We start from the raw sequence: 14,458 nt of genomic DNA, 5'->3' as shown, positions 1-14,458 counted from the left end.
GTTAACACTGAAGCTCTTGCAGAGGCCATGCTGCCCAGCAGGGGGAGCCCTGGAGCAAAAGTCCAGAAACCTCCATTCTTTTCCTGCTTCAATTAATGCTATGAATTAGCTCTTGGGCTTTGAGCAAATAGCTTAAATCTCCCCTAGACCTCGATTTCCTGGTATTTAAAACAAAATAGATAGGGAGGCCTCTAAAACCACCCTCCACTTTAAAAGTTATAACCCTGGATATGTCACCAGTGGCATATATAATCCTCACCCTAATATATTCGGAAAGCCACCAGTCAATAATGCATCTACAACTGTCTGTTAGCATGGAGGGGGATACATTTCAATATTATGGAAAACGCTGATGCCAGATATAAATCTGATGAAACATCTATTCTTTGGAAGAAAATTTTGTAATTTTTAAAATAATTTATAATAAATGATTCAAATATTAATGTTATCATACTTCATTGCAGGCAAAGATATGATTATCCTTCTGTCTATTACATAAAAGGCAGCAATGACTCTTTTTTTAAACTTTTTATATAAACTTTTTTATAAACTTTTGTATAGGAGTATAGCCGATTACCAATGTTGTGATAGTTTCAGGTGAATAGCAAAGGGACTGAGTCATACACACACATGTATCCATTCTCTCCCAGGGGCTTCCCTGGTGGTTCAGTGGTAAAGAACCTGCCTGCCAATGCAAGAGACGTGAGTTCAATCCCTGGGTTGAGAAGATCCCCTGGAGAAGGAAATGGCAACTCACTCTATTCTTGCCTAGGAAATGCCATGGACGGAGAAGCCTGGCAGGCTGCAAGTCGATGGGGTCACAAAGAGTCAGACATGACTTAGGGACTAAACAACAACAACAACAATTTCCCCCCAAACTCTCCTCCCATCCAGGCTACCACATGACATTGAGCAGAATTCCCTGTGCTATATACAAGAGGTCCTTGTAGGAGGTCTGTTTAAAATATAGGAGTGTGTTAATGTTCATCCCAAACTCCCCAAGTATCCCTTCCCCCATCCTTCCCCCTGGCAACCATAAATTCATTTTCAAAGTCTGTGAGTCTCTTTCTGTTTTAATTTAATTTCTGTAAGTAAATTCACTTGTATCAATTCTTTTCAGATTCCACATATAAGGAATGTCATGTAGTATTTCTCCTTCTCTGCCTGACTTACTTCATTCAGCATGACATTCTGTAGGTCCATCCATGTTGGTGCAAATGGCAATAAGCAATGGTTTTTTCATCACATTAGCACCCAGAATTATAATTTAGAACAAGTGCATGAAATTCTAGATGGGCTGATCCTCGACTGTTGAAACAGTGACAGCTTGGCCGCACTTCTTTTTATGATATCTGTGTTTAGTATTTAGTATGCTTCCAATATTTATTATTCTATTTTTAGTATCCATAAAAGTACTTTTCTCTCAAAGGCCCACAGAGTGGTTTCTGGAAATATAATCTGTGGGAGAAATCATCTATCTTTTATTAGCACATAAATGTATCTCAGACTCTTTCATTTTGGCCATTAAGTATCTATCCTCTGGGCTTCTCCGATGGCTCAGTGGTAAAGAATCAGCCTGCAACGCAGGAGACACAGGGTTCAATCCCTGGGTGGGGAAGTCCAGAGCATAGATGCTTTCTCTGGCTCATAGATCTATTATTTGGCTCAGAAGTCTTTAATGAGTGCGGTCAACAAGCTATTCGTTCAGACAAGAGAAGGGTCCCCCTTCCCTTGGAAGAACAACCTCTTAGAATAAATTAGTCTTTTTTTCTCGGTCATGCCACTAACCACTGGCTCATCGAGTATTTTCCCATCCACTAGTATGCTACTCTGACCCTCTCATGCTGTGTTTCATTTCTTACTCAAAGGAGAAATTCCGCCCCAGTGCTGACAGAGCTGTGGGAGACCTAACCCCACCACATACTGAACAGAACTTTTAGAAACAGCTCCACACCCTGACGACCAGCTGCTGTTTTGATGGAGAAGGATACAGTGAATGCCTGTCGGTTTTGCTTTGATGGGCTTTCTTGTCTACGCTCTTGCCCCATTTCTTTCTGAAAACTCTAAAGGGTCTCAATTCCTTTTAGAGATCTCATGAGGGCCTTTGTATTCACTAATGACGGTGGAGAAAAACAGCTCTCAGAGAAGTGAAGGACAAACGAATGTGGCATCTATTTCTGCCCCCTGGCACATTGCTACTTCCTAACCTAAAGAGGAGCTCGCCTGTGATTTTAAAGCAAGAGGATGGCATCAAAGATTCCATTGGTTCAAATTATTCTGACCTGTTTCTTTTTTAAATGATACGTAAAGGATGGGCAATAATGCTTAAAATGCGCCTAAGGCATTCTGACAACATCCTGGGTCACGCTGTCTATAAGGCGGCCTTAGGATCAAAGAATGTATTCTGATTCAAGAATTTATAAAACAAATACACCATGTCCTTTCCATGGTCCCATATTTACCAAACATAGAACCCCAAATTACACATCTAACTGAAAACTTAAGGGAACTGGTTCTCCATCACATATTTGTTCTTTTATTTATTTTGTCCATTAAGTTCATAGATGGTTTTTGAGCACCTCCCATACAGAAAGCTCCTTTCCAGTTGTTACAGTGGATATGGAAGGAAGCAGCTGTTGTTCAGTTGCTCAGTCGTGTCCCACTCTTTGCGACCCCAAGGAATGCAGCACACCAACCTCAGTCATCCACCATCTCCTGGAGTTTTCTCAAATTCATGTCCACTGAGTTGGTGATGCTGTTTAAGCATCGCCTACGAAGGACACAGACACAACGGCTAATGTCAACTATCTGAGACGCCCCTGGGAAGGGCCCCATGATCCCAAGTCTGAGCTGGACGTTTCTCTGGCTCCCGGAACACACTTGCAAGCCTCCCCCAAAGCACGCATCTCACTGCTCTCACCCATGATTTACTGGCCTGGGCCCAGACCCTGAACTTCCCAGCTCCTTCTCAAAGGCCACGTCTTATCTGAGCAAATCTGCATCACCCAGAGGCTCAGGCAGTACCAGGCACGTGACAGGCGGTGACTCCACCCGTGAAGTGGTTCATGGAGTAAAGTGAACACAAAGAATAATGGACGTTCCCTGGTGGCTCAGTGGTAAAGAATCTGCCTAAAGTGCAGGAGACATGGGTTCAGTCCCTGGGTTGGGAAGATCCCCTGGAGAAGGAAATAGCAACCCACTCCAGTATTCTTGCCTGGGAAATTCCATGGACAGAAGGAGTCTGGGAGGCTACAGTCCACGGGGGTCATAAAGAGTCAGACATGACTGAGGGACTAAACAACAGCAACAACATGAAATAGAAGCGTAAATCAAATGTGTCTCGTAAGAAAAATAAAATGTATGGGACTTGAGAAGAGAGAGTTTGCACTGGGGGAGGAGGGACAGCATCCCAGAAGGAAAAAGATTTTGAGCGGAACCTGAAATGTAACTGGGCAGGTGGGAGGGCAGGGGCAGCGGGCTGGGGCAGGGTGGAGAGACACGGGGCGTTACAGGTGGAGGAAAGGGCCTGAGAAAAGCGCACAGATGGGAGGGAGGAACTGGGGAGGGGGGCGGCAGGGGTGGTGAGAGGGGCTGGGGCTGGAAGCTGGAAGGCGTGCCAGGAATGCAATTCACAGCTGGCTCATCACTCTGTCCTGGGAGTCAGAACTGAAATAAACAAACCTCAGAAATGGGAATTTACCTGGAGCCCTACCAAAGGCAAAAAGTTTTTGAAAAAGGGAAAAAGACACAGAGGGGTGTTGACATGAGGCAGACAGGCTCCTAGAAGGACAGCATCCCCCACCTAGACCACGTGGGCTGCAGAACAAGGACGGTGGATATTACCAAGCAATAGACAGAGCAACTAGTTCAGGTCACTGATGCACTTCTAAGCCCAGATTAACTAAAGAACTCAGCGGTAGGAAGACCAGAGCTTCCCAGGACTTGAACCTCTGACTTCCAAGAGTAGGGAGGGAGGTCACGGAAAGCCAGGGATCTTCAGAAGCCACCATGGCAGGGCTTTGCTCAGGCACAAACCCATATCTCAGGACAGAACTAAGACACTAACTCAGAAGGGGAATGAGAATGGCTTCTGGCCATGATGACAGCCCAATTCTCTTTCCAAACAAAGTCTGAGTAGCTACTAGAGTAGCTCTAGTTTCCAATCTAAATAGCCTGAGGGTGGTGGATTCAGAAGGCAAGAACTAGAGATCTCTAAAGAACCTTCTAAGGATAGAGGCCTGACCCCATCTGCCTATCAATATAGACCAGGGCCAGTGAACAGGAAAGCTTTGGGATATGGACTGAACCATCTCACTTATCAGCATTTATCTTTTCATTAACTCCATGTGATCTTGAAAGGATTAGCAATAAAATCTTTGAATAAAATATAGTACCTTTTTGTCATAGGGAATCAGCAGGAATAGGAAGATGATAAGCACTGCTCTTGAGACCTCTCTTCTCAGAATAATGGTCCATAATTGACTTTTGCATGAGAAGTGCCTGGCTGCCCAACAAAAAGCGTCATAATCTAAGTGGTGGGCCTGGAATATGACTTCTTGTCAACAGCCACAGGTGAATGCTAGAGAATCCAAAATTTAAAACCAATCCTTTAATTTTGTGGGAAAAGGATGCAATTCGGTAGAAAGGGAACCATAGTGAATCAGAGGGAAAAAATGGAAAGAATCTTGTGGTGGTTAATTTTATGTGGCAACTTAGCTGGGCTATGTGCCTAGATAATTGATTGAATATTATTCTGAATGGGAGTGAAAGTCGCTCAGTCATGTCCAACTCTTTGCAACTCCATGGACTACACAGTTCATGGAATTCTCCAGACCAGAATACTGTAGTGGGTAGCCTTTCCCTTCTCCAGGGGATCTCCATAACCCAGGAATCGAACCCAGGTCTCCCGCATTGCAGGCAGATTCGTTATCTGAGCCACAAGAGAAACCCAAGAATACTGCAGTGGGTAGCCTATCCCTTCTCCAGCAGATCTTCCCAACCCAGGAAGCAAACCGGGGTCTCCTGCATTGCAGGTGGATTCTTACCAACTGAGCTATCAGGAGAGAAGAGAAATGAAAGGCAAGGGAGAAAAGAAAAGATATACCCATTTGAATCCAGAGTTCCAAAGGATAGAAAGGAGAGATAAGAAAGCCTTCTTCAGTGGTCAGTGCAAAGAATTAGAGGAAAACAATGCAGTTGGAGAGATCTCTTCAAGAAAATCAGAGATACCAAGGGAATATTTCATGCAAAGACAGGCTCAATAAAGGGCAGAAATGGTATGAACCAAACAGAAACAGAAGATATTAAGAAGAGGTGGCAAGAATACACAGAAGAACTGTACAAAATAGATCTTCTTAACCCAGATAACCACAATGTGATCACTCACCTAGACAAGACATCCTGGAATGCAAAGTCAAGAGGGCCTTAAGAAGCATCACTACGAACAAAGCTACTGGAGGTGATGAAATTCCAGTTGAGCTGTTTCAAATCCTAAAAGATGATACTGTGAAAGTGCTGCACTCAATATGCCAGCAAATTTGGAAAACTCAGCAGTGGTCACAGGATTGGAAAAGGTCAGTTTTCATTCCAATCCCAAAGAAAGGCAATGCCAAAGAATGTTCAAACTACCACACAATTACACTCATCTCACATGCTAGTAAAGTAATGCTCAAAATTCTCCAAGCCAGGCTTCAACAGTATGTGAATCGTGAACATCCATATGTTCAAGCTGGATTTAGAAGAGGCAGAGGAACCAGAGATCAAATTGCCAATATCTGTTGGATCATCAAAAAAGCAAGAGAGCTCCAGAAAAACATCTACTTCTGTTCTACTGATTATGCCAAAGCCTTTAACTGTGTGTATCACAACCAACTGGAAAATTCTTCAAGAGACAGGAATACCAGACCACCTGATCTGCCTCTTGAGAAATCTGTATGCAGGTCAAGAAGCAACAAGCTTCAGAAGAAAGGATTTCCTGGTTCCAAATCAGGAAAGGAGTACATCAAGGCTGTATATTGTTACCCTGCTTATTTAACTTATATGCAGAATACATCACGTGAAATTCTAGGATAGATGAAGTGCAAGCTGGAATCAAGATTGCTGGAAGAAATATCAATAACCTCAGATACACAGATGGCACCACACTTATGGCAGAAAGCAACGAGGAACTAAAGAGCCTCTTGATGAAAGTGAAAGAAGAGAGTGAAAAAGTTGACTTAAAACTCAACATTCAGAAAACCAAGATCTGGTCCCATCACCTCATGGCAAATAGACAGGGAAACAATGGAAACAGTAAGAGACTTTATTTTGGGGGGCTCCAAAATCACTGTAGATGGTGACTGCAGCCATGAAATTAAAAGATGCTTGCTCCTTGGAGGAAAAGCTATGGAAAACCTAGATAGCATATTAAAAAGCAGAGATGTTACTTTGCTGACAAAGGTCTGTCTAGTCAAGGCTATGTTTTTTCCAGTAGTTATGGACGGATGTGAGAGTTGAACTATAAAGAAAGCTGAGTGCTGAAGAATTGATGCTTTTTAACTGTGGTGTTGGAGAAGACCCTTGAAAGTCCCTTTGACTGCAAGGAGATCCAACCAGTCAATCCTAAAGGAAATCAGTCCTGAATATTCTTTGGAAGGACAGATGCTGAAGCTGAAACTCCAATACTTTGGTCACCGAATGCAAAGAATTGACTCATTTGAAAAGACCCTGATGCTAGGAAAGATTGACGGCAAGAGGAGAAGGGGACGACAGAGGATGAGATGGTTGGATGGCATCACCAACTCCATGGACATGAGTTTGAGCAAACTCAGGAGATAATGAAGGACAGGGAAGCCTGGTGTGTTGCAGTTCATAGGGTCTCAAAGAGTCAGACATGACTTAGTGACCTAAAAACAACAACAATGAACCTATTCCTTAAAACAAATGTCTTTGATTGATTGATTTATATATGTGTGTTTGTGTGTACATATACATGTGTATATATTAATAAATATTAAAATTACATAAATTTTCTATTTATATACATCCATAAATAACACAGACACACATAGAGACATATGTAGATACATCCTATTGGTTCTATTTCTCTGGAAAACCCTGATTAATACACATCTCTTACTCTTGGGAAACAGAGTTACAGAAGCTAACTGATCTAAAGAAGGCTTAAGATCCATATTAGAAAGAGCCGTGACAGTTACCTTTAAGGTAATTAAAGAATCATCAAATAGGCAGCAGCCAACCTTGTAGACAACGTTCAAGAAGGAATGGTCAACAGCCAAACATTTTTGCATAAAGAGAAGATCAAATTCAACCCTTGTAACAAAAGCAGTTTTCAAAAATAGAGAGCTCCCAGTCTCCCAGTTTGTCCCCCTCTCCCCTTCCCCACCATGTCCACCTGTCCATTCTCAAAGTCTGGGTCTCTTTTCCAACCCAGCAAATAGGTTCATCTGTACCATCTTTCTAGATTCTACATATATGCATTAATATGCAATATTTGTTTCTCTATTTCTGAGTTAGTTCACTCTGCATAACAGACCCTAGGTCCATCCATGTCTCTACAAATGACCCACTGTATTCCTTTCCTATGACTGGCTAATATTCCAATGTGTCACAGCTTTTTTTATCCACTCATCTGCCGGTGGACATTTGGGTTGCTTCCATGTCCTGGCTATTGCAAATAGTGCTGCAGTGAATACGGGATGCGTGTGTCTCTCTGAATTATGGTTTTCTCAGGGTATGTGCGCTACCATGTGTAAAGTGATAGTTAATGGAAACCTCCTGTGTAGCACAGGGACTCAGCTCCGTGCTCCGTGATGACCTCCATGGGTCTACATAGGTGGCATGGGGCTGTCGAGGGAGGCCCAAGAGGGAGGGGATATATGCATACATATCTGGGTTGGGAAGATCCCCCAGAGAGGGAATGGCTACCCACTCCAACGTTCACGCCTAAAGAGTTCCATGGACTGAGGAGCCTGGCAGGCTCCATGGAGTCACAAAGAGTTGGACACGACTGAGCAACTAACATAACATAGTTGGTTCACTTCATGGTACAGCGGAAACTAACACAACATCATGAAGCAACTATACTCCAATTAAAAAAAAAAAAATAGGTCCTGCAAACACTTAAAAAGCCTTCCCAGGTTGGTAGGATATCTAAGAACAGCAAACCAACGCCTTGTCGCAAACCACCCATCACTCGAAATTGTGAAATATCCTCCAGCTAAAGCACTTTCGACAAGAGAGAGACGAGTTCCATTACCAAATGAGAGTAGTGTGGAAGTAACAGAACTGCTTTTATTTTGATGGATGATCTAACAAAACGATAGAAAAACGATTAGAAACAATAAAATCAAACCACCAAATACAGTTCTTTTTGTTTTGTACGATGGGATAGATTTTTGCATTAGGTGAAAGGTTGGACTATATAATTTCTAATTTTAAGAAACAATATAAAGAAAGAATCTTGAGAATGAGTCTTTTATTACTAGCAGACTACTCCTAAATCATTTCAACAGCCATGATGAAAACCACAGGGCTCACACAGACACAGGAAAGATTCCCCACCTTTCCATTCTCACTCCTACCATGGCTTGTTCAGCTTTTGGGGAACAATAAGGCTGGTTTCCAGACATTTCTTTCCAAGATAACAATGTGGTAGGTCTATGAACAACACAGTAATTCCAGCCTGACCACTTGCTTACAGTCACCAGGGGGTAATTATCGTGTCTTAGATGAGATGACTGGTCACAGTTTCCTTAAATTCACTTAAGGTAAATGCAGGCTTTGACAGAATTAACAACACTTTAGAAGCACCTGGTGTGGAACTGGGAAGTGCAGACGAGGGTAGAGGTGTTATCTCTGGGCAGGGCACTCAGAGCTCTTCAAAGGAGCTGGAACCCATAAAAAGCTGTGCTGACGTTAGCATGGATTCCAAGGCTTTTGAGTCATTTTTTCAAAGAAACAAAGAGCTCTGACATTTGCCAAGTTGCCTGCCAGGTGCTAAATACTTCTACCACCTTTGCAATAAGTCCATTCTAAGCCACCAGGCAGAGCCTCTGAGCTAAGCTTTCATGCAGATGAAACCCAAAGGCAGGCCGAATAATACCACCAACATGGATGTTTTAAGATAACCTGGCAAATGCTTTTCAGATGAAAAGTGTCCCCAGAAGGGTCACATTATAAGAGAAAGCACTCTATCAGTCCCAGATTCCAAGCACAGCCCTTGGTTCTTCATTGAAGATGCTTCCCTGTCATTCACATGGCTTTTGAGGGTAATCAGGCTGCAGAATTGCTCATTGGAATACTGAATGAATTTGGGGAGACTTCCCTGGTGGTCTAGTGGTTACAAATTCACCTTGCAATGCAGGGTACACAGGTTCCATCCCTGGTCCAGGAACTAAGATTCCACAGGCCACATGCCACAGAGCAATTAAGCCTGCATACCACAACTAGAGAGTTCATGCAACTCAATAAAAGTTCCTGAGGGCCTCAACTGAGACACAGCATGCCACAGAAATAAAATAAATAAGGTTTTTTAAAAAAGTCTTCTTTTTTTGGTGTTCTTTCTCAAGCTTTTGTCAAGCATAGTAGAAAAATTTTTGTATACAATATATATTAAATAGGTATAATATATTATTTTAGAAAACTTATGCATTTTTGCCTAACTAAAAAATTTATGACATTTTGATTCCACTTGTTTGACTTAGTATGAATAAACTGCTAGATTTCCCATTTAAAAAACAGATATGCAATGAACAACAAAGGTTTACTGTATAGCACAGGGAACTATAGTCAATATCTTATGATAACCTATACTGGAAGATAATATCAACAATAATATATGCGTATGAAAGTGGAGTGAAAGTGAAAGTCGCTCAGCTGTGTCCAACTCTTTGTGACCCCATGACAGTCCATGGAATTCTCCAGGCAAGAATACTGGAGTGGGTAGCCTTTCCCTTCTCCAGGGGATCTTCCCAACCCAGGGATCAAGCCCAGGTCTCCTGCATTGCATGTGAATCACCTTGCTTGCACACCTGAAACACTGTAAGTCAACTATACTTCACTAAAATATATATTAAAAAGAAGAGTGAATCTGAGGAAGAGGCTTGTGCCTCCTCTCTGCAGCCTCACTGGGAAGATCTGATGATTTTCCACCTCGAGAGACTGGCCTTCCTCAGCCTCTCACGTTCATTTCTTGTAGAACTTCCTTATCAAACAAGCGCCCCACTGCTTCCACCACTTCTCACACGTCTGTACTAACCTGGATGGTCACAGAAGAACACTCAATAGCCTTTATTTATTTATTCATAGAATAAATGGATAAACAAAGCTTCCCTTCAGAGGTAAAGCCTCTGCCTGCAATGCAGGAAACCCGGGTTTGATTCCTGGGTCAGGAAGATCCCCTGGAGAAGGAAATGGCAACCCACTCCGGTACTCTTGCCTGGAAAACTCCCTGGGCTACAATCCGTGGGGTCCCAAAGAGTCGGACACGACTGAGTGACTTCACTTTCACTTTCAGGATAGAGAAGAGGCGAGTCCAAGTTGGCCAAGAGAGAAGAAAACGGGACCTACGGGGCAGACTCAGCTTGAGGAAGAACTCTCAGGCTTCCCCCGTGGTTTCACACCAGTCACTCTCCCCTCTGCCAGGGATCTGGTCATGGCTTTGGTTTACACTTGTGTCCCTTTTCAAAAATGTAGCATAAATTTTTTTTTTAATTTTAAAATATAATATTTTTAGTAGAAGATTGTTATAGGCTTTGGGATCACATAGAACCTCACTAAAAACTTGACTTGAGTAGTTAGCAGCTAAGAGGCCTTGAGTTGCAGCTTAATCTCTCTCTCTTCATCTATGAAATGAAGAGAAGATACCCACCTGTGGAGTCATGAAGCTTTAACATAATACATTTGCTTTTTTAATTTAAATTTATTTATTTTTTATTGGAGAATGTAGCAGAAATTATTATCCCAGGTACTTTCTTGGGTTCCTGTCCACATGCTGCCTGCTACGAGGGATATTTTAAAAGGGGAAAATGGTATGTTTAAATCACAGGTAAGACATCAAAATCACAGGTTTCCCAAGACAACACGAGGAGTAGTTGAAAGTGCTCCAGGAGCCCTTCTATCCGTTAGGCCCAGCCTTTTCATTTGTCCAAGCTCGCACCACTGTTACAGAATGTGCTAACATTACCACTAGGAGGTGTCAGCAAAGAGAATTTACCTGTGTTCCCCTTCAAATTGGTCTAAAATAAACCATGCTCTTTGGAGACCTAGGGAATTGCCTTTCACATACCATGAACCCCAATGGAAATATGGAGTTCTGCGGAACTGGGGAGAGGAGAATGGAGGAAAGGATGCAGGAGTTGGATGCAGCCAGTGGCGCTACCCTGGGCATCTCCTAATGGAAAAGGGCCCCTTGCTAGCTACGGAGTCTCCCTCTCTCGCCCTGATCACGTAGAGCCTGAACTCCATTTGCCAAAACTGTTCTCAGGGCATCCTCGATGGATGGAGACTGACTTCAATGATGGCAGGTCCTTTGCTGGTCTGATTCCAAGACCCCTTCACTCAGGACATATCTTAGGCCCTACCCCCTGCCCATGTGATGTCAGATGCTAAAGACAGGGAGGACAGGGTGCAAGTCTCTTTTGTTTTTTAAGATTTTTTTTTTTACATGAACCATTTTTAAAAAGTCTTTATTGAATTTTCTACAATACTGCTTCTGTTTGATGTTTCAGTTTTTTGGCCAAGAGGTATGTGGTATCTTAGCTCCCTCACCAGGGACTGACCCCATATCCCCTGCCTTGGAAGATGAAGTCCTAACCACTGGACCACCAGGGAAGCCCCAGGACTCACGTCTCCCAGAGCTGATGGCCCTGGTCCATAAGGCCAGAGTGAATCGGCCTTCTCACCCTGCCTCCTCTCCATTCCTCCTCTTACTTTTCCCTCAGCACTGGGGACATTTGAAGTCTCAGGAGGGAATTAGGTCACAACAGGGAAATAGATAACAGTCTTAGCTTTTCTTTCTTCTGCTTGTCTTGATTCTGCAACCAGACATGATAATTACTTCTCGCAAAATCTCTACTTGATACCAAAGTAAGGGGGTCCAGCACTGCATAATTTTTCAGTATTTACCTTGAAAATTATATGGAAATTTATCTATCTGTAAGTTGAACACAAATAATTGAAACCAGAAATTTGGGGATATTTTCAGCAAACACACTTGCTCTCTCCTATTTTATTCTTTATACACACACACACAAACACACACCACATATATGTGTGTGTGTGTATATATATGGACTTCCCTTGGGCTGCAAGGAGATCAAACCAGTCAATCCTAAAGAAAATCAGTCCTGAATATTCATTGGAAGGACCAAGGCTGAAGCTGAAACTAAAATACTTTGGCCACCTGATGCAAAGAATTGACTCATTGGGAAAGACCCTGATGTTGGGAAAGATTGAAAACAGGAGCGGAAGAGGATGACAGAGGATGACATGGTTGGATGGCATCACCGACTCAACAGACACGGGTTTGAGCAAGCTCTGGGAGCTGGTGATGCACAGGGAAGCCTGGTGTGCTGCAGTCCATGGGGCCGCAAAGAGTTGGACACAACTGAGCGACTGAACTGAACTGATGGGCTTCCCTGGTGGCTCAGACGGTAAAGCATCTACCTACAACACAGGAGACCAGGATTCATTCCCTGGCTTGGAAAGATCCTCTGGGGAAGGAAATGGCAATCCACTCCAGTATTCTTGCCCAGAAAATGCCACGGACAGAGGAGCCTAGGAGGCTGCAGTCCGTGTATATATATACACATGTGTGTGTGCTTATATGTAAATATACCCATATGTAAATATGCATTTGCAAAGCTCCCAGGTGTCCCCCTAACCTCTGATGGCTTCGTGGAACACCTTCCTCTTCCTGAGCACTCCAGGTCATTTGCATGGCTCTTCCCCGGCACACAGGTGCTGGTCTTCACCACCAGAGTCAAGCGCAAAGCCACGATAGATTTAGTAACAGAATCATTCACAAAACCTAAAAGAAAACAGGATAATAAGAAATGTAAAGCTTGACCAACATTCTTTTGACAAGACTATGGATATAGGTTACACAAGAATCAATTCTGGCAAACAAATCAAAATGCAGTAAGTCAGACCAAGGAATAAAGCATGTGGCCAGTGGTCATTCAGACCTCACGACTTTAAAGTAGGACATTCTTCCCAAGAATCATAAGGAATGCCTGACACCGAGGACCCCAGGCACTCGACATCACCTGAGATCCTTTTCCTGCCCTCTAGGGGCCGCTCTGTCTGAATTCCAGCCCTGCTTTTTTTTTTTTTTTTTTTTTTTTTCAGTGGGTTTTGTCATACATTGATATGAATCAGCCATAGAGTTACACGTATTCCCCATCCCGGTCCTCCATCCCACCTCCCTCTCCACCCGATTCCTTTGGGTCTTCCCAGCCCACCAGGCCTGAGCACTTTGACTCATGCCTCCCACCTGGGCTGGTGGTCTGTTTCACCACAGATAATATACATGCTGTTCTTTCAAAACATCCCACCCTCACCTTCTCCCACAGAGTTCAAAAGTCTGTTCTGTACTTCTGCGTCTCTTCTTCTGCCCTGCATATAGGGCCATCGTTACCATCTTTCTAAATTCCGTATATATGTGTTAGTATGCTGTAATGTTCTTTATCTTTCTGGCTTACTTCACTCTGTATAATGGGCTCCAGTTTCATCCATCTCATTAGAACTGATTCAAATGAATTCTTTTTAACAGCTGAGTAATATTCCATGGTGTATATGTACCACAGCTTCCTTATCCATTCATCTGCTGATGGGCATCTAGGTTGCTTCCATGTCCTGGCTATTATAAACAGTGCTGCGATGAACATTGGGGTGCACGTGTCTCTTTCAGATCTGGATTCCTCAGTGTGTATGCCCAGAAGTGGTATTGCTGGGTCATATGGTAGTTCTATTTCCAGTTTTTTAAGAAATCTCCACACTGTTTTCCATAGTGGCTGTACTAGTTTGCATTCCCACCAACAGTGTAAGAGGGTTCCCTTTTCTCCACACCCTCTCCAGCATTTATTGCTTGTAGACTTTTGGATAGCAGCCATCCTGACTGGCGTGTAATGGTACCTCATTGTGGTTATCTTTGACAAAGGAGGCAAGGATATACAATGGAAAAAAGACAACCTCTTTAACAAGTGGTGCTGGGAAAACTGGTCAACCACTTGTAAAAGAATGAAACTAGAACACTTTCTAACACCATACACAAAAATAAACTCAAAATGGATTAAAGATCTAAATGTAAGACCAGAAACTATAAAACTCCTAGAGGAGAACATAGGCAAAACACTCTCCGACATAAATCACAGCAAGATCTTCTATGACCCACCTCCCAGAATATTGGAAATAAAAGCAAAAATAAACAAATGGGACCTAATGAAAATTAAAAGCT

General features: G+C 42.9%; 1 protein-coding gene across 1 annotated transcript in view; it reads right to left on the bottom strand.

Annotated features, from left to right (window-relative positions):
• Nucleotides 1-14,458, bottom strand: part of DNER (delta/notch like EGF repeat containing) — a 384,143-nt gene that overhangs the window by 168,877 nt on the left and 200,808 nt on the right. The window contains exon 7 of the mRNA XM_065928909.1: nt 12,885-13,030. Within this exon, the coding sequence (XP_065784981.1) occupies nt 12,885-13,030 (146 nt within the window). The remainder of the gene's footprint in view (nt 1-12,884; nt 13,031-14,458) is intronic.

The sequence above is a fragment of the Muntiacus reevesi genome, chromosome 3 (genome assembly GCF_963930625.1).
Source record: "Muntiacus reevesi chromosome 3, mMunRee1.1, whole genome shotgun sequence".
Classification (NCBI taxonomy): domain Eukaryota; kingdom Metazoa; phylum Chordata; class Mammalia; order Artiodactyla; family Cervidae; genus Muntiacus; species Muntiacus reevesi.
This window is presented reverse-complemented; position numbering and strand designations above follow the sequence as displayed.